This window comes from Rhinopithecus roxellana, chromosome 7 (assembly GCF_007565055.1).
Source record: "Rhinopithecus roxellana isolate Shanxi Qingling chromosome 7, ASM756505v1, whole genome shotgun sequence".
Taxonomy (NCBI): Eukaryota; Metazoa; Chordata; class Mammalia; order Primates; family Cercopithecidae; genus Rhinopithecus; species Rhinopithecus roxellana.
This window is the reverse complement of record NC_044555.1, coordinates 63,633,026-63,654,304: the sequence shown is the minus strand read 5'-3', so window position 1 is coordinate 63,654,304 and position 21,279 is coordinate 63,633,026. Positions and strand designations below refer to the sequence as shown.

The 21,279-nt window shown below is 43.9% G+C and overlaps 1 protein-coding gene across 2 annotated transcripts in view; it reads left to right on the top strand.

Annotated features, from left to right (window-relative positions):
• Positions 1–3,220: 3,220 nt before the first annotated feature.
• The window catches only part of SRPX (sushi repeat containing protein X-linked), a 73,438-nt gene continuing 55,379 nt past the window's right edge, over positions 3,221–21,279 (top strand). The window contains exon 1 of one of the 2 annotated variants that reach the window (XM_010381759.1): positions 3,221–3,502. In XM_010381759.1, the coding sequence (XP_010380061.1) occupies positions 3,409–3,502 (94 nt within the window). In that variant the 5' untranslated portion in view covers positions 3,221–3,408. The remainder of the gene's footprint in view (positions 3,503–21,279) is intronic. The other variant, XM_010381760.2, reaches the window with a different exon arrangement.

Here is a 21,279-nt window from a genome sequence, read left to right as displayed (position 1 = left end):
ATTAGAATGAATTGACAATCTCTTCCTCTACCTTACCTCCACCCTCATCTCTTCTAGCAGAGAGAAAACTGAAATAAAAATAATAAGAAAAATAGAAGTCCCGTTGGAATTTTCTCTATAGGGTAGCAAAGAGAGCAAGAGACTTTTTTTTTTCTCATTCCAGGCTCTTATTTTATTTTTTCATGTTCATATTAGTTCTTCCCAAGGTTTATATCGAATACTTCAAGCTTGTCAAGGAAAAATAATGGTTTCCCAATATTACATCTAATTGTGTTCCCTATTACTCTAACCCACGTGATTTATATACCTTTTACATTTTGACAACAATGGCATTCCTTTTAGTATTCCCACTAGGTAAGAATACCACCTTGTTCTCTCCCCTTTATCTTTGTTAGGTAAAAATGAAAGGGTTATTTCGATTTATTAATACAAGAGGCAACTGAGCTTGGATCTATCCTTCAAGATATCCTTGCACAATGAAAACAACAAATGTTATTTTGCTCTATAAACATTATATTGAGGTGTTTCTTCATGTCTTTTATTTTTGCTTATTTTTTAATGGACACATTGTAAATGTACATATTTATGGGACTCCCATCTCTACAAAAAAAAAAATTAGCCGGCTATGGTGGCATATGCCTGTAGTCCTAGCTACTCAGGAAGCTGAGGCAGGAGACTTGCTTGAGCACAGGTGTTTGAGGCTGCAATGAGCTATGATTGTGCCATTGCACTCCAGCCAGGAAACAACACTCCTTCTGGATAAACAAATTCAAATTCAGAGTAAGACCCTGTCTAAAAAAAAAAAAAAAAAAGAAAGAAAAGAAAGAAAGAAAAGAAAAAGAAAAAGAAAAAATCAAGGCAGTATTTTTTTTTTTTTTTTTTTTGAGATGGACTCCAGCTCTGTCACCCAGTCTGGAGTGCAGTCGCGCAACCTCTGCCTCCCGGGTTCAAGTGATTCTCTTGCCTCAGCCTCCCGAGTAGCTGGGACTACAGGTGTGTGCCACCACTCCCAGCTAATTTTTGTATTTTTAGTAGAGATGGGGTTTCACTATATTGGCCAGACTGGTCTCGAAGTCTTGACCTCAAGTGATCTGCCTGCCTTGGCCTCCCAAAGTGCTGGGATTACAGGCATGAGCCACTGCACCAGCCCTCAAGTCAGTATTTTGCGTGACCATCACCTTATCCATTTCCGATTTATTTCTTTGTGGTGAGGACATTCAAAGGCCAGAGAGCAACTCAAAAGTAGGTGTGGTGTTTCTTGTAATCCAGAAAGAATCAGTGGATAGGAGAGAGCTAGAAGTTCCTTCTCAGCCCCATAATAGAATGTATACTGGTTGTGGTTAAGACACATTGCTTCAGAGGTGACACAGGAAAGGAAGGCTGCTGGCCAGGCTATCCTAGACCTGGAATTTGGGGTGCACATTAACCCTTGTTTATGGACCTAAAGAAGTAGTTCTCTACTGGGGGCATTTTTCCCCTAGGGGACATTTGGCAATGTCTGGAGACATTTTTTGGTTGTCACAACTGGGGAATGGGGGATTGCTACTGGTATCTGTTGCATAGAGGCCATCAATGCATCTCTCATCGTGCAGGGCAGTCCTCCTCCCCAAGAAATAATTATCTAGCCCCAAATACCAATAGTGCCCAAGTTGAGAAACTCCTGGTCTAGAATTTTTATCCTATACTAAAACTTGTACCGCAGAGCTTAGGGGATTGGGGAGAGACAAAAATATGCATCTGGTCAAACTCCAGGTCACATCCCTAAAGATTCTGATTTCATTAGTGTGAGGTAGAGCCTGGATATGGTATTCTCATGAAGCTCCCCAGGTGACCCACGTAAACAAGGTTGAGAATGACTCCCCGGAGAGTCTGGTCTGATGGAGGCCACAGAAGAGCAGACCTCCCCCATTTTCCTGTGACTGGGGGGTTATTTAAAGGTTGGTTCCCTGAAGAGGTAGCAGCAGTGGAGAAACCCAGGGGAGATGGAACGAAGTCCCCCCAAGTGCTAGATAGGGTAAGATGGAAGTTCAAGTCTGGGGCTTTTGTGAGAATTGGGAAACAGCACTCCTTCTGGATAAACTTCTAGGTGAGTGCTCCCAGGGCTCTTAGCCTAGCTATCAGACCAGACTACTGTGGCAGAGAGAAAGATGCCCTTCTACAGTGGTTGTGGCCCCTGCCAAAACACAAAGCTCCTGAACCCAAAGGCATCTGGATTTTGGCTCCCACTTGCCCCTTCCTCTGGGTGCCTTTGTAGGGTGCACAAACTGCACAACCTAATGCAGCAACCCCAACTAAAATTTGCCTTAGCTAAGATGTTTCTGAGACAGCAAAGGGGCAACGTATTGCCTTACTGATTTAACAAGAACTAAACAATCAAAACAACAAACAAACAAACAAAACCATGAGAGGCTTACTCAAATGCCTCAAAGAAACCAGATCCGTCCTGTGGGCAGCCTAGAAACCCCATCCTGATGCCAGGATCCAGCGATGCCAAGCTACAGGGAGGAGGTTCCAGTCTGGTCGTGGTATCTTTGGGGTGGTTAAGAACAACCCAGGAAATGAGGAAATCTGGCTGCAGGAACCTACAGCTGGATGTGGATGAGACAGAACTTTCTGTGCCTTGTGCTCTCCCATCAGCTGATTCTGGAAGGAGAACCTCAAGCCCCATCCTAAACCGCAGCACAGCAGGCACGCACCTGGTCCAGTCCTCGATTTATTCCTTTGCAAAAGAGAAACAAACCAACCAAAAAAACTGTAGTATGGACTTTGACGTCGGCAGAACTACACACCTAAGTTCCAGTCCCTGCTCTGCCAGTAACGGGGGTGAATCTGGGCAAGTTTCTAAGCGTCGGTTTCTTCTTGGAGAAAGTGGACATAGTAATAGCGAACTTGGGGCATGGTCGTGAGGATCATACCAGAGAACGTGGCCATAGTATCCGGCCGCAGTGTGGCCACTCTGAATCCCCTCGGTTGCCCCTTCTGTTTCCGTGTGACTCACGCAGCTTTCTTCTGCACAGATGGTATCCTTCTAGACGTCTGGGATGTTCTAGGCGGTTGAGCCACCCGTGTGTGTATTCTGGGTGAGGGGGCGCGCAAATTGGAGCAAAGAAAGATACTCTAGGATATTTCGCTCTGCTGGGGCATGTCTCCAGCGCTGTCTGGCCAGAAAGCGCTGGCACAAAAGGAGGAGGTGGGTGGGTCAGAGCCCCAAACCGCGCAGTGTTCCAGGGGGGCGGAGAAAGGAGGGCAGGCCCCAGGCGGGAAGGAGGGAGGAAAAGAGGCGAGAGGAGGAGTTTTCCAGCCCGGCCTTCGCCCGCTCGCTAGCACGCAGTCCCTTGGTTTCTTTGGTCTCCTCCCGCCCCCTGGAAGCGCGCTGCGCTGCCGAGGCGAGCTACTTGCCCGCTCGTCATGGGGAGCCCCGCACACCGGCCCGCGCTGCTGCTGCTGCTGCCGCCTCTGCTGCTGCTGCTGCTGCGCGTCCCGCCTAGCCGCAGCTTCCCAGGTAGGATCGGAGGCGTGGCTGCCTCCTCAGCTGGGCACCAAAGACCCCCGGAGTCGCCGTTGGGACCCTTCGCTCGGGATAGCGGGAGGTGCAGGGGGTGCCCTTTGTTTGCGCAGAACTCCTCTTTCGCGGCCCGAGGGTGGGGGTGATGCGCAGCGGGGCTGGTGTCTGGGCACGCACCGGGAAGAACTGACTGTCCCATCTCCAGGCGCGGGGCGCCCTCGCGGCGACGGGAGCCCGAGCACCTTCTGCGTCCGGGCTTCCAGAGTTCCAATCAAACCCTTTTCGGTGTAGGAGGCTCCAGAGAGAAAGTTTGGCCGCAGACTAGTTTGCTACTTTCTCACACCCAGAATTTTGCTCACTGGAGGCTGGCAGCTTGTCCTGGAAGGAGCCTCTATGCCCTCCCACTACACGGCCCAGGCTACCCCCTTGGGGCCGCAGGGCACGAGCCAGGGTAAAGCGACTTTTGTGGAAGGCACGGGCGGGGCCTCCCCTGAATCTCTTAACCCCCCCTGCTGGGGATTCAGAGAAAGTCTGCGCCTCTGAGGAAGAATCGCCGGCTGAGTGGTGACATGTGGCATGCACTTGATTAGCCCCAGGGAAAGAGGGCTACTCGCGCAAGGCTCTGCTGGGCAGAGGGTGTGGCTTATTCCTGCTGGGCGTGGTCTCCGGCATCTAAGGGCGCCCTGGTGTTTCTTGGGGGCTCTCCTGGTGTGAGCAAAATTATCTTTGGAGATGCACTTTAAAAGGCTCCAGCTAACTTCCTCACCGTAGAGTCAGTCTTAAGTTAGCGAAGAGCTTCAGGGGAGTAGGGCGATGTGCCACGCACTCCTGTTGCCTCGGAATGGAGAGGAAATCCATGGATGCGTTTTAATTTAGTGTTAATGGGAAAGTGGGTGACGTGGGCTATAGGGCGTGCAAATATTTGGCTCTGCGTTCAACACTGTGGGCAGCTTAAATCTGGGGTATTAGAAATGAACCTACTGAGTTCTGGTAGAAGGATAGAGGATGCCCATCTTTCTACCAGTGTGCTTGGGAGATGTAGGGATGGCTGCGGGAAACTCTCTGCCTGCACCTAAATGAATGAATGAATAAAACAAATTTGTAAATTAATAAACAGGAACATCTGTGTTTTGAGCTGACTCTTAAGTTTTCAGCTGCTTTGTAGGAACTGATTCAGGGTAAAGTGGAAAGGAAATTTTATCCTTACTGCCAGGCAACTGTCATTCCCATGGTGTGTTAATACCACCTCTCCCACTCCTTTTAGCATGAATCAGGTTAAAATGAACCTATAGGGGAAGAGGAAGTCATTAAGTGCCCCAGAAGCAGCTTTCTGGGAGCAGGCAAATAAGGTGAGAAGCTAGAGATAGCTTTTCCGCACTGAATTGAGAGGTGTCTGTGAGCTGCCTGGGAACCTCAACTTCTTGTTGAGCCTTTCTCAAGCTGGGGACCCCTTCTCCTTTTCCATCCGACCTCCCTCCCTTCTCCTCCCCTGCCCTCCCCTCTCCTTTCTCTCATCTTCCACCTTTATATAGTATAGCTTGCTACCAGGGCCCAGCCACAGAATCATGAGTTTGCCAGTTTGGGCATTCATTACCACAGTCTTTTGGGACCTATCCCTGGCTTTCCTGGCTCCCTCTGCCAGCCTGCAGGCTGCTCCCAACTTTTAGCCACCATGTTCCTGCTTGCCACTACCTCCACTGACTCCTAACCTGCCCTCTGGCTCTGCTCAGACCACAAATGAGCCGAAGCTGATTGGAGCTGCTTGATAAACACTCCTCGAGCCTCCTTTTGGCATGGCTCAATGGGGTCTCTTGGGAATTGTGCTCCACCGAGGTTGTGAGATCCAGAGGAGGGGATTTCAGTCCAAGCCAGAGGCTTTGGAAGGCTGGGGAGGGGAAACTCTAGGCCCTTGGGTCCCAAAGCAAATCACATCGGCTGAGTTCACTCTAAGTGCTGGGTGACAAATTTTAAAGATCATTTCAAAGACACTCTCTTAGCAAGTGGACATCATATGTCCAGTAAGAGAGAAAGTAAGGGCCCTGAATCTGGAACTTCTGAAAGAAGGTGGAGATCTAGGGCCCCATCAGCAAGTCAATTATGTAACCATCTGCACGTGAATAGCAAATCTGTCAGAGTGAGAGTAAATCACTCTCATTCCCACTCCTAGAAGGTCTCTGGAGTTCTTCCATCTTAGAATTTAATGCAGCTTTTCTGACTCTCTGATCTATTTTTTGCAGCCTAGCAAAGATGCAGTGTCTATAAAAACCCACATGAAGTGTATGGAAAATTTGTAGAAAAGTTGTTTGTGTTTGCCTGTGTTTGTATGCTTATAACAGATGAGAATTTTGATTCTGTTCTTAAAATAATTCTTAGAGCTGTATTTGCATGTGAGATTTTGTAGGTTCACTCTGCCTCCTTCTGCAAACAAGGCTGAAGATGGAGAAAGAGTACCATGGCCTCTAAGAAAGGCTTCGTGAATCTTACATCTGGAGAAAACTGGGAAAGTAGCGTGGTTTTACTAGTCAGGAAAACCAAGTGAGGTTTGCTAAAAGCCAAACCAGACTACATCAGCTGAAGCAGTCTTCTGAAATACCACATTTGGAGATAAGTACTAGGAATGGAGCACCTAGCTCAGGTTCTATAATTAAGGTCTCACCGGGAACAGGCTAGGAATTCCTATTTAGATTTAAAACGTGTAATCAGCTGACAAAAGTACTCTGCAATGAAAAGGAAATATGCTGGGGAGAGCAGATCATTTTTCTCTAGCATTTTCTTCATTGATAACACTTTCAGTACAGTGCAATGTTGTTTGTTAATTACTACCCATTTCACAGATTTGGGAGCTGAATGAGACACCAGAAACCATTGTTAAAGCTGCATCTTCACATCTTCCCAACTCATCAGTCCTTGTACCATAACCAGTGCTGCTTTTCTCTTTTAGATTATTGCTATAACATTCTCACTTTTGGTCTCCCTAATTCTAGCTCATTTTACTTTCTCACTTTAGATAATGGTCTTTTAAGTCCGTTGACTTTAGTACTGTTTTTTATCACATCACTCCCCTACTCAAAAACTTAGGGCAGCAGCTCCCTGTTCTCCCTCAAGTAGAAAGTTCTTAGTTGTTTTTAGGGGCCTAGACAGTTTGCTTCTAGCCTAATTTTCCAGTCTTTTCCCACCTGGTTTCCTAAAATCCTATCCTTATAGAACCTGAGTCACATTTTCCTTCTTGGCAGATGCTGCTTTCTGTACCTGGAATCCTTCCCCCTGGCCATTTGTCCAAATTCTGCCCACCATCCAGGAACACCCCCATTTCGATGAGACCTTTCCTTGGTCACTCCGATGGGAAGCAACCTGCCTTCCTTTTAACACCCATGGTCTCACTCAGGTCTCTTATATTTATCACATATGTCACATATGATAATGCTGTATATTATCATAATTTATGCGCTCTTCTTCTTCTTGCAGATTTTAAGCCCTTGAAGTCAGGGGCTGTGCTGTGTCTTACCCTTATTTGTATTTCCCATGGTGCCTAGCAGAGCACTTTGTGCCACATGGATATTTGTGCTTAATGAATTAACAGTGCCTGTAACTCCAGTGATGGGCCATTGGACAGGAAAGGAGCTGAGGGAAACATGTGCACAGGTACACAGGGCTTTGTGCCACCATGAGTCTACGTACATAGAAACGATGGCTTACTGGCTACAGAAGTTCCTTTTAAATCTACGAACACTCTCTGTTTAAGCAATAACCTTCTCTGTTGGGGGCTGTAAGCTGAGAGACTGACTGCAGCCGCAAGCTGGAGTTTGCACTTACTATTTTTGTTGGCCACCTTGATCTATGCCTTTCCAAAGTGGTTGAATGGTTTCCTTAGTAAACGCAAATATGTGTGCTGCATCAATCCCTCTTTCAGAGAACACAACTGAAATTAGTAATTGAAAGTGAAGAGAGAATTTAAATAGAAGAAGTTTTAGTTTTGCCAGGCTATAGCATAGTATGAAAGTTGTAGCAGGCAAGTTATGATTAATGCCCAGGTTAAAGATTCGCTTCCAAAATAGCAGTGTGAATAATAACCTCTCCCAAGTTCCAATTCATAAGGAGTTTCTCAAACCAGCCCCTCAATTCTTAATTGATTGAAGTAATTGTGACAGGAAATCAAAGCATTCTATTTCAAATCTCCCCTGTAGGATTTAACCAGAATTTCCAAGATGACACTTTCCTAATGTGTGATGTCTGAACTGCTAACTTTTATGGGCCATTTGTTTTAGGAGGGTGATCTTTTAAGCCTGAATCTTTCTCTGGGAAATTTGGGTTTAGTTCTGACATAGAATCAGTTTCTACCTTTTCTAATAAAACCTGGGCTCTGCCCAGAGACTTATTTTCAAAGTGAACACTGAATGATGAAGCATTTATGTGCTTGGGAGACCACGATGAAGAAGGTGTGTAATTTCTTCTCTCTCGTAGCTTTCTGTCTTATGGGGAAATAGAGACATGGTTATTTCAGGTAATCAGTGTTATAATACAATTGAATTGACAGGCCCGGGGAGCACAGAGAGGAGCTATGTGGGAACACTGGGATTGGTTATTGAAGAATGATGCTGAGACTTGCTGATGCGGAGATGGTGGCACTAAAGGCCCAAGAAAAAGTGAAAGTAGAGAATGTGTGGGCTTCTCTAAGAACATTTTGAAATTGGAGACAAAAATCTGTGTGAGTGTCCTTTTTCTGGGGAGATGGCTCTATCCCGATTCAAAACCACTAGTTGCTAGAGCATCTTCATGAATTCTATGAGAAAATGTGCACTTAATGGGCAGAAAAAGCAACGTACAGAGTAAGATGAAATTACCAGAGTAGGTAAACTTGAATTGAACCAGTGAGCAGGTGGCCTTTCCAGTTACAGCCAGGTGTATAGTTTCCAGTTATTTTCACTTAAAAAGCAGCACCAAGCAAAACAGATGGAATCGTAAATTGTAATTGCCTTCAGGCCTGGGCTGGTAACTTGCTGTACCCCCCTGCCCCACTTAGTACAGTGTGACTTGGGGGGGGATCTTTAGTCAGTATGTGTGGATTTATTGATTGAAGTAATTGTGACAGAGAATCAAAGCATTCTATTTCAAATATCCCCTGTAGGATTTAACCAGAATTTCCAAGATGACACTTTCCTGAGAAAACGGATTGCAAGATAGCTAAATGTCAAAGGAAATTTGTCCATTTGGATAGGCAATGAATCAGGGCATAGTTAATTGCGAAGGCTCTTGGATGTCAAATCACCCTAAGACATTATTCTAAGAGACTTAGAAACTCAAGGGAACTCTGGGGGCAGTATTTGCAGATAAAGATTTAGAGGAAAAGCTTGTGCAAGAGAAAAGTCCTTGGTAGCACTGCTGAGCTCCCAAGTTTTCCAGATGATAATTGGTAGCACCTGGATCATACGGGTGTCTGGCACATTCTGACCTCAGAAACCTCTGGAGTACTCATTCCCGAGCTGAATGATTCACTCACCCGTAATCCTTAGCTCACACTGGATACTTCTTTATACATTGTTCTCCAGGGAGAAGATAAATGGGTTTGGACATAATGGCTTGGCTTATCCCAGAGGTTTGGGGTTGTAAATTGAGCATAATGATTTTCAAACTTTCTTCTGAGTAATAGATCCAAACATAGAATCTGGGGACAGACTTTCTGTCTTGGCCTTGAAATATCATTGCAATATTTCTTCTGTCCCACTCTTACAGTGACCTGTAGTGTAATCACATGTCCTAGCAGCTCATTTCCCCTGCTATCACTAGCTGTTTGCAATGTACATCCAGTTGTACTTAATGAGAACCTCCTCAATGCTGATTACACCCCATGATCTACACGCCTGCCACTTATTGTGTGGGTGGCTGAGCTGAATGACCCTGCCAATCCCAGCGATCCAAGATTGTTCACAAACACTAGTTAAATTAGGGCCACAGGGTGAGAATTAAGCCAAGGTTTGGCAGGCCCATTGTGGAGTGGTGAGGAAGTGGTAGAGTGGCTACATCCTCCACCTTCTGAGATTTTGCCCACAAAGTGGCAATTCCTTATAGGAACTCTGACAGACATGTTAGTACTGACTCAGTATTAGTCAGATCAAGGCTCCAATTCCTTTCGATCCCCGACCCTGAAATTCTGTTTCCATTTAGATTTTAATTCAGCTTTCCAAGGGGTAAGGTCATTATGTTGCACCATTACCTATTCACGGACCGGATGCCCCCAGCCACATGAGTAGGTTGTGGGATCTTGTTAATTTTTGTATTCTCATGGTCTGGCAGGGAGCCTGACTTCTGGGAGGCTCTCAGTGAATCTGTGGAGTGACATTTGCTGGGGGGCATGCCTCTGGCCAGTTCTGAGCCTGTGGGTGGGCATCTTGGTCTTTATCTAGATTTCTGCAGGAGTTTCTCTGTTCCACACCCAGGCTCCCTTGCATGGGTTGCCTAATTCATGGAACCATGGAACCTCAGACTGGGAGGATGCCTGAGACAGTAACTTGCCCTGCATTTTAGGGAGAAGCCTCTGAGGCTCAGCAAGATGAAGGGATTTGTCTGGGGCCACACAGAGAGTTAAAAGCAGAATTGGGAGTAGAGCTCAATCTAGTGGCTAGAATTCCTTTCACTTCATAGGCATGCATTGAATTCAATTTTTGAGTGGTCCCTACATGTCAGGCATCCTGTGGGACACCAGAGATAGGCAGGCAAGAATGAATGGCACTGAGCATTTGATATGGTTTAGATCTGTGTCCCTACCCAAATCTCATGTTTAAATGTAATCTTCAGTGCTGGAGGTGGGGCCTGGCCAGAGGTGACTGGATCATGGGGGGTGGATTTCTCATGAATGGTTTAGCACCATCCCCTTTGGTGTTATTTTTGCAATAGTAAGTTATCATAATATCTGGTTGTTTTGAAAGTGTGTAGCACCTCCTCCATCTCTCTTGCTCCTGCTCTGGCCATGTAAGACATGCCTGCTTCTCCTTCACCTTCTGGCTTGATTGTAAGTTTCCTGAGGCCTCCTCAGAGGTAGAAGCCGCTATACTTCCTGTACAACCTGCAGAACTGTGATCCAATTAAACCTCTTTTCTTTATAAATTACCCAGTTTCAGGTATTTCTTTATAGCAGTGTGAAAATGGACGAATACAGCATTGTTCACTGAGCCCCTGTCCAGGGTGTATCTCAGAGCTATTCTTTATACTGACACTTGGCTGTACTCTCAGCATCTCATATCTAGAGCTGTTTGGATGTTCTTCAAGAGTTCTGAGAAGTCGCTGCCCCAATGTCAGTTCTTGCCCTCTTTTGAGGTTGTCAGAGTCCCAAATGCTTCCTCTCTATACCACTTGCTTTGAGCTCCTTAACTGATTTGTGATTACATTAATAACAGTTTTATTGAGATACAATTCACATACCATACCTCATTCATTTAAACTGTATGACTCAGTGGTCTTAGCATATTCACAGAGTTGTGCATTCATCACCACAACCAATTTTAGAATGTTTTCATTGTTCCCCAAATAAACTTCAAACCCCTTAGCCATCATTTCCCAATCCCCCATCCTTAGGCAACCACTAATCTATTTTCTGCCTCTATATATTTGCCTACACTTGACCTTCCATAAAAATGGAATTACACAGTATTTATCCTTTTGTGTTTGGCTTCTTTCACTTAGTATAGTGTTTTCAAGGTTCAACTGTGGCAGGATACTGGCTAGAGTCAGCCCATGGTGCCTGACCACCTCTCAATGCTGGCTGCAGGGCCACCACTAGTGCATAAAGCACCTTGGAGTGAATTAGAAAAAGAGGCCCCCATCTGGGCACATGTAGATCTGTGGACACAGGGCTTGGTCAAGAGACAGACTTTGGGCAAGAAAAGGATAGAGGCTGGCCCAAGACTCAAGGACTTGAGACCTTGAGTCCAAGGATTCAAGACTTGGAGAGTGGAGGGCAGGCTAGATTTGAGATGAGACCCCACTTGCTCTTTGCGAGGGTGTGATGGTGGGTGCTGTAGTGCAGGGAACTCCCTGAACTATATCTAGGTAGTCCTGGATGTCAGTAGCTTAACCCCAAGTGGGACAAGCTATGGACCCCATATTCTTTTAGAGCTTGTAACTCTGTAAAAGGAGAACAAAACAAAAAGCTGTGCTTGCATGCAAGCAGCATCTGTGGTGAACTCTTGGGTCACGTGGCAGCACGTTAAAAATGCAGAAGCTCAGGCCCAAACTCAAGACCTACTGAATCAGCATCTTCATTTTAACAAGATCCTTCCAATGATTCTTCTACACGATGAAATTTAGGAAGCAGCTCTTGGCCAAGACAGGGTGGCTTGCCTGTTTATAACTACCACACAATGGCTCACTTCCCCTCCTCTCCCATTTCCTGTTGGCTTTGCCTTCATCACTGAATCCTCTGGCCTTCCTTTCCTAAGTCCCCAACATTCCTGAGATAAGCATGTACAGCCTGTAGGTTAGGTTTTTCCTCCCTTCTCTAACTCAAAAACAAATGCAACCCCCCTTAACTTCATCTCTTTTTAAATCTTTCTGCCAGGAATACAGCCCCTGCCTGGCTTAGCCTTGAGCAGCAGCAAAACACATCTTCAGGCTGATTGGTAACGGGGGCCTTGGATGGCTTTTCCCTGCAGCTAAGATGTATTAATACCTTATGAATAACTTTAGCTGTCAAGAAAACCAGGCTAGTGTGATCAGGACTGCTCCTGCCACTCTGCCAAGACTCCTGGGGCTGAGAATTTCTGGAACTGATCAGCTCTTAAAGACACAGGGACTTTTTATCTTCATACCAGAAATCAGTGCCACTGGGGTTAGCGGGGAGGCAGCACCTTGGGAGATGAGTGAGAGTGAGACCAGTGGGTTAGTGAGGAAAACACCCAGCCCCTCATAGTAAGCCCCTCAAGCTCCATGAATTGGGGATGTCAGAAGACTGAACTGTTAACAGCACTGAAAGGGGGTCTCTCACCTTTTCAGGCAGTTGGGTAAGTAGTAGTTTCCAACCCAGCAATGGTATTTTTTTTCTCTTTTCTTTTCCTTTTTTTTTTTTTTTTTTGCTTTTTTTTTTTTTTGACGGAGTCTTACTCTGTCACCCAGGCTGGAATGCAGTGACATGATCTCGGCTCACTGCAACCTCCATGGCCAAGGTTCAAGCGATTCTCCTGCCTCGGCCTCCCGAGTAGCTGGGATTACAGGTTTGAACCACTACTCCCAGCTAATTTTTGTATTTTTAGTACAGACAGGGTTTCACCATTTTGGCCAGGCTGGTCTCAAACTCCTAACCTCGTGATCCACCCTCTTCGGACTCCCAAAGTGTTGGGATTACAGGCGTGAGCCACTGTGCCTGGCCAGCAATGGTATTTGTACAGGCTGAGTTAGGATCACCTGGGGAGTCTGATGAAATATGGTTTCCCTGGCCCATATTTTGATACACAAATCAAAATCTGTGTATTTTGATTTGGTAGATCTAGGTTAGGGACCAGTAATCTAGGGTGAGGGTCTGCAAACAAAATCCAGGCAGTCCAAAGATGGCTCACTGCCAGTTTTTATATGATTAGTTAAGAATGGTTTTAACATTTTAAACTGATTGAAAAAAAATCAGAAGAATAATAATGTTTTGTGACACATGAAAATGATATAAAATTCAAATTTTGATATTATTGAAACACAGCCATGTTCATTCCTTTGAGTATTTGTCTATGGCTACTTGGCGATACAATGGCAGTTGAGTAGTTGTGACAGAGTCCATATGGCTTATAAAGCTGAAATGTTTTCCTTTACAGAAAATGTTGGCTGAACTCCTAATCCAAGGCCTTACTCAAAGTGTGGTTTGATAACCAGCCTCACCTGGGAGCTTTATAGAAATGTAGAATCTTGAACACCATCATAGATATGAAATAAGCACCTACCTTTTAACAAGATTCCTGGGTGTTTGGGGCTACTTCTTCCCTACCATGAGGCTCAACTTGGGACTCATCTTGGAGGTCCAGGCCAGCATGCTATAACTAGCCTTGTATATGGTTAATTTATCTGACACATAGCTGGGTTTGAACCATTCTTAAGGTTTGAAGTTTGGTAATCTCCTGATATCTTAGATGCTCTAAAAGCTAGGTTCCTGTTTTATTCTTGCCAATTCTTGGCTAAGATCCAGTGTCCTAATCTGAGGCTGGAGGTAGACTGGCTTTTGCTACCTGCTGACAGATTTCTTAATGCTTCTTGGATTTCTAGACAGCAGTCTCCAGATGTGCTGCCCTGCCAGGATCTTGGTATATAGTATGATAGCCCTCCACCTTCTCCTACTTCCTTCCATGAAGCACCGCTTCCCAGAGACATTCAGAAATGGTGTATGGGAAGCAGGATGCATTGTTATTTAGTTGCAAAAGGCTGGGTTAAATAGGTTTCTTTATTGCAGGACTGCTTAGGGTCATTGATATGCTAGTGTACCTTGTTACTCTCTGAGAGAGGATGAGGAGGAATAGTGAGGACCACAGAATCTCAGAGTGGGGTCTGTAGACCAGCAGTAGCAGCTGCAGCATCTCCTGGGAACTTAGTAGATATATACATTCTCAGACCACACCCCGGAGCTACTGAGTTGCAAGCTGGGTATGTGGGAAGTGGGCCTAGTCATCTGTGTTTTAGCAGATCCTCCAAGTGATTCTTATATTCACTCAAGTGTGAGAACCACTGGTGTGGACATTTCCAAATGGTTTTCTCCGAACATCTCACTAGCCTAGTGTTTCACATTTGTTGATTTCAATTAACACTGTGTTTTTGGTTTCAGGACAAGACATTTGGGAACATGACATTGAATTTCCTGAAGCATTTACTGGCGGCAGTGACTACTGCAGGCTTGGGGAGGTAGAAGTAGGGAAGAAAAAAAAAGCCCAACCTTTGGGTAGCATCATCTGTCACACATCTGTCTCTCTAGTAATTGTGTTTTGGTTAAAGGAAGTTTTTTTGAGTTGAAAGCCACCAACTTTTGAGTATTATAAACATATGTTCTTTAAAATGTGTTTTTTTTTGTATTAAAATATAAAGAAAGCTGGGGACAGCCCTTGGGGTGTTTCTCTCTCCTCTTCACGTTGCTTCCTTTCAGAATACTCTCTTCTGTAAAATTTTCTCATGCAAATTCCAAACTCATCTTTACAGGCCAGCCAAGTCCAGATGGCTCTCATTTGAGCGAGTGACCCTTTTCTCCATGGGAAGCCTCAGGACACATTCAGATAGGAGGGAAGCTGTGGCTCTCAGCATGAGGAGGCTGTGCCTTCCTTCTCAAAGCTCAGCTCACTCCCTCTCATTCCAGACCTTCTTCCTTTGCCTTCCAGGGCTAGTGGTGTCACAGCCATGGGCCTGTGTTTGAACACTTTTTGGTGTTTACTCTGTGAGGATATGTAACTGCTGTGTTGTCACTTAGTTTGAAATTCTCAGTGATAGTGAGGCTTGAGGGTGAGTTGGGAGAAAGCACTAAGTTACTCTCTTTCCTCCACGGGTTGGCCACTGAGGAGAGGAATGAAGGTTGAGAAAGCTATGCAGACCTTGATTTTCAGTGAAAATAGATGAGACAACTGACAACTTCCATTTCTATACATTTTTGGTGGGCAGAAAATAGATACTGTAGTTTACTTTTCTTGGCTTGGTGGACTGAATGTTACACATATCTATGAAATGGCCCATTTGGTATTGCAGATGAGCTGAAAGTATCCTCTGATGAATGTATTTTAACAAAGTTTTCAAAAATTATAGGCTGGCCACTTTTTTTCCAAAATTTTTTGCAAAAAAAAAAAAAAAAAAAAAAAAAAAAAATTACAGGCTGAGCACAGTGACTCATGCCTGTAATCCCAGCACTTTGAGAGGCGTAGGTGAGAGGATCACTTGAGCCCAGGAGTTCAAGACCAGCCTGGGCAACATAGTGAGACACTATCTCTCTAAAAAAAAAAAAAAAAGAAAAAGAAAAAGAAAGAAAGAAAAGAAATAGAAAAGAAATTAATCAGGTGTGGTGGCACTCACCTGTAGTTCCGGCTACTCAGGGGCTGAGGTGGGAGGATCGCTTGAATCCAGGCGGTCAAGGCTACAGTGAGCCGTGATCATGCACTGCACTGCAGACTGGGTGATAGAGTGAGTCCCTTTCTTTAAAATAAAATTATAAAAGTAAAACATGCTCATTATGAAAATATTCAAATAGAGGCATAAAAAGTTAAAAGCAGGCCCACCCTTCATTTTCCTCTTGATTCCATTCTCTTTTTCTGAAGTTGCCACTCAGTAGTTTGATATAAGCTTCTGGACAGTTTTCTATGCTTATGATTCTTAAACAAAAAAGGTAAAAAAATAACGTATTGCTACATGTAACAACAACACAGACATAATGTTCAATCAAATAAACCAGACACAGAAGAGTACACATGGCAATTCCATTTATACAAAGTTCAACAACAATGTGCAAAACTAGTCCATGGTGTTACAAGTCAGAATAGCAGTTGTCTTTACAGGGTAGCCACTGGGAGGGGCCACAAGGGGGTCTTCAAGGGTGCCAGCAGTATTCTATATCTTGATCTGGGTTGGGAGGTCTCATGGGTATGCACATACATAGAATGTATTGAGCTGTATACACTTAAGATTTGTGCACTTTACTATATATGTTTACCTCAATTATAAAGAAAAAAAATACCCACAAATGTATGTGTGGATGGGGCATAAATGGATTTAAGATGTCTTTGTTAGATTTCCATGCCATTGCCTATGGGGACTTTGGAAATACATGGTAGTGATTTGGGTTGTCAAAGTGATAGAGAAGGCCAGGCCTGCACAATAAAGAACTGACTCCCTCAGAATGCCCATAGCGCCCACATTGAAAAACACTGTTTTAAAAGTTTGCAGACTGTTCTATCAGGCAGGTGTTCAGAACATTGGGTAGACCTTTGAAATAGTCTTGCGTAGAACTTTACTCTGTCTTTAAATGGAGGTGAAGCCTCAAGAGCTGATGTGGATGGATGGGTTCTTGATTTGTTTTTGCCTTCTGAACCAAATTGTAAAGGAATGGAATCATCTCCTTTGCCAGGGAACAGAGGCAATTTGATAACCCTCAAATGTGAACTTGATGCAAGAGAGAGCTCTTCTCCAGCTCAGTGTCTCCCTCCCATGCTCATAGCTCTCTGAGGCCATGTGGCCTCTGCCAGTGTCTTGGTCTGGAGTCTTCTGCTGAAAGTCTTACTGCATCCTCCTTTTCTTTCTTGGATTTTCTCTGTGTCCCATTTGATCTCTATAGAGGAGAGTTAAGCATTTGAAGGACCACATGCCACATCACAAATTGCTATTGTTCCACTGTCTGGTTTTACTTTAAAGGCTAGCCCTCTTTTTGTCTGTCTGTGTTGACTGGGGACAGTCAGGCTACAGAGCTTTGCAAATGCCCCTTGGTGAGAACAGGACTTGGCATTTATTGAGGTCCCCTGCTTTGGGCTGACCTCCTCAGATTTAGGTGCTTGTCTTTTTTCTGTTTCTCCTCTCTCCCATCTCTGGGCAATGGGCAGGGACACACTTTGGCCCTTCATAGTATTAAACAATAGAAGGAGACTAAATTGGAAAAATATTATTTTTCCCTTGGACCAGAGTAATGCCTTCATTTATAAAGCCTTTCTTTTAAGTTTATTTTTGTTGGCTCTCTAAAGTGGGACCACAATTGATATTTCACAAGCCACATGCTGTTTTAATTGTCTTGGCTAATTAAAGGCAGAGTGCCTGGGGATTATGGGTGCCATGGACTCTCCCTGGGGTCTTCCTTTTGGGGTCTGCACAGAAGAGTTTGAATAAGAGGATGGAATATTGTCTAGTATTGTCTCTGATGAAACAGCTGCAGAAAGCAAGGCTGTCTCTGGCAGCTCATGTCTGGCAGGGATCATTCTCTCACCAGGCAGCCATTCTACTGCTGTTTATTTCTGGATGAAATAAAGTTAAAATGAACATTTCAGAGTAGCCTCAATGGGGAAAGAAGTTATATAAAGGCAGTGTCTGGATGCCAGAGAGGGAGGAAGAGTCCCCTGTAGGATGGAGCCCCAATTGCCCACAACAGTGACTCACAGCAGTTGCCCAGTGAGCAGTACCCTTATTGTCTTTCTTCCCTTCTCTGTCTCTGCTCTAGTCCATCACTATGCCTCCTGGGATTGCTTCCCAAATGAACTACTTGTACTTTGTCTTAGAGTATGCTTTTGGGGGAACTCAGACAATGGCTAGGCTGGAACTTAATCCAGGATTTTGGTTTTTGGTCCAGAGTTCTTTGTACTGCTGAATTGACTCCTGCTGAATAGAGCTCCCTAGGTCACTGAATGAACTGTAAAGAAGGCTTCTATGATGGACACTTGGAGGTTGTTTCACTTATCTTTTGATGCATAAGAAACCACTCCAAAACTTAGTGGTTTAAATAAGTGACAACTATGTATTTACTCATGATGCTGCAGTTTGGGCAGGACTTTGGGGGACGGCTCATCTCTGATTCACATGATGTTGTCTGGGGTGACTCATCTGAGTCTAGAGGATCCAGGAGAGTTCCACTCATGTGTCTGTGTCTGACACTTCATCTGGGATGACTGAAATCGCTGGGATGGCTGGTCCCTCTCTCTGCCTCTGTGCAGTCTGCATAGTTTAGCTCTTTTCCATCTCCCCATGTTGCCTTACTCTCCATCAGGAAACTGTCATTACATGCAGCTGGCCTCCCAGTGGACAAAAGCCAAAGCTACCAGGACACTTAAGGCATAGATCCAGAACTGTCACAGCATCACTTCTGTTACATTCTATTCGTCAAAGAAAATCACAAGGCAGGCCCATATTTGGGATGGTAGTGGTAGTGGATGGAGTCTACCTCTTATATGCATGTGCGGGGTGGGAGGAATTGTCAGTGGCCACTACGCAGGCAATCCACTACAGAGCTGGTTTGTGAGGGCATATAGGAGATGGGAGTTTAGTTTTCCAGGATGTTTGCTGGGTGCCTTCTGATTAAATGCCGGACCCCAGGTTGCTAGCCAAGTGTATTAGGCTGTTTAGCTACAGAATGTGGCATATACAGATTCACTGAAAGTTCACAGAAGTGAGTAAATCAGCATCCCTGGGAATATCAAAGGCTCATTTTCCAGTGCTTATTGATAGTAGCACTACCTCCCTCCCCGACTATCTCAGACTTCTCTCTCTTCCTTCTATCAAAGGCAAAGACTTTATTAAACAAAAATGAACTCAAAATAGAACATAGACCTAAATATAAAGCCTATAAATATGAAACTTCTTGATGACAACATGGGAGAAAATCTTTGTGAACTTGAGTTAGGCAAAGATTTCTTGAATATGACACCAAAAGCATGGTCTCTAAAAGGTGTAACTGATACATTTTACTTTATTCAAATTAAAAACTTCTCTTCCAAAGACCCCACTAAGAGAGTAAAAATAAATATATAAAGAACTCTCTACACTCAATCACAAGAAAACAAGCCACCTAATTTTTAAAACAGGCAAAATATTTGAACAGATACTTAAACCAAAGATATTCAATATTATTATCCACCTGCTATTTGGATTAAACTCACGCAACTTAACTTCTGCTTTCGTCTGCCAACTGTGAACAAAGCCACTTGCTCTTTTAGGGAAGTGATTTGTAATATACAGTGCAAATGTAAGGTATGGTTATACCTCCCACAAAACAACTTGCACACATTTCTGCTCCTTGGAGAGGGCTGACTAGCCATTTTCTCTGTCTCTCTCACTGGACTTTATGTGACAGACACCCACAAATTGCTAGCCATGGCCGTTAAGTAACCACTGGCCACTGGCAATTTGAGGCAGATCATTTACTGTAAGCTCGACTGGACGTGGGTGTCTCCTACCATGCTTTTCCAAGCCAGGCTGGTTTTTAGGCCTCCCTAAAAAAATCTCCCACTGCCTACTTGTTCTGCCCTCAAGTGTCCTGGTGTCCTTTCATTTCAAGGAACTTGCATCATTTGCGCCTATAACAAGGGGCTTTTAGTCTTCCTTGGTACTATGGATATGCAAGAAATGTACTTTGACTTTGATTTTTTCTTTGAATTCATTTGTAAGCAATGGTAAAGTTTGAAATGTATTACTACATATTATCATACATTGTTTTTTCTCAGGACCTAACGTTAAATTCAATGCTGAGTGCTTAATAAGGATACTGATTACATGAGAAGTAAGTAACAGAACAGTTTTCATCTAGTTTCTAAATTTAGGGAGAAAAAAAAGCTTGGATGAACAGCTGCAATGTGCCAAATAATTTCCCACTTTTGTGAATCCCAAAGGCCCCTCTTCATGCATTCAACATTCCTGAAATTTCTGGAATAAGAAAAAATTGTGAGAAGAACCCACGGGGTTTTTAAAACAAACTTTATACTTGAGGTGTGCTTGCCATGTAATAAACTGTACTGAATTGCTTTCGTACCCTTTTCAAAAATTAATTGGAAATTTTTGTGCAGATCTGTTTCTGGGTTCTTTATTCTGATCCATTGGTTTATGTGCTTATTTCTTCACTAATACCAAGACTGTCTTGATTACTGTAGTTTTGTAATATGTCTTAACATTGGGTAGTGTGATTCCTCTAACTTTATTCTTCTTTTCCAAAATTGTTTTGGCTATAAATTTCATATAAATTTTAGGAGCAGCTTATTTATATCTGCAAAACCTTGCTAGTATTCTGATGGCAATTATGTCACATCTACTGATCACTTTGGGGGAAAATTGATATCTTTAATATTTGAATCTTTCAATCCATGAACACTGTACATCTCTCCATTTATTTAGGTCTTAGATGATTTCTTTCACAAACATTTTTTAGTTTTCAGTATATAGATTCCATACCTGTTTTATTAGATTTGTAAGTATTTCATTTTCTGGGACTACTGGAAATATTTTTATTTTTTAAATTTTACTCTCTAATAGTTAATTGCAAGTATATAGAAATGTAATTGATTTCTGTGGTTTGACTTTGTATCTTGTGATATTGCTACCCTCAATTGTTGTTCTGTTGATTCTTTGAGATTTTCTACATAGACGATCATGTCATCTGTGAATAGGGACAGGTTTATTTTCTTTTCCTTTCTTTCTTTCCTTCCTTTCCTTCTTTTCCTTCTTTCTTTCCTTCCTCCTTTCCTTCCTTCTTTCCTTCCTTCTTTCTTTCCTTCTTTCCTTCCTTCTTTCTTTCTCTCTCTCTCTCTTTTTTCCCTTCTCCTTCTCCTTTTCCTTCTCCTTCTCCTTCTGTTGCCCAGGCTGGAGTGCAGTGGCAAAATCTCAGCACACTGCCACCTCCGCCTCCTGGGTTCCAGTGATTCTCCCACCTCAGCCTCCTGAGTAGCTGGAACAGCAGGCGCACACCACCACACCTGGCTAATTTCTGTATTTTTAGTAGAGACGTGGTTTCACCACATTGGCCAGGCTGGTCTTGAACTTCTCACCTCAGGGGATCCACTCGCCTCAGCTTCCCAAAGTGCTGGAATTACAGGCGTGAGCTACCGGGTCTGGCCAGGGACAGGTTTATTTCTTCCTTTCCAATCTTTGTATCTTTTCTTTCTTTCTTGTCTTACTACACTGGCTAGGACTACCTGTATAGTGCTGAATAGGGTAGTGAGACTGGGTGTTGTGTTGTTCCCAATCTTAGGCGGAAAGCATTTCAGTCTTTCACCATGAAGTATAATGTTAATTGTGGGCTTTCTGTAGATCCCTTTCATCAGGTTGAAGACATTCTCTTCTCTTCCTAGATTGCTATAAGTTTTTTTTTT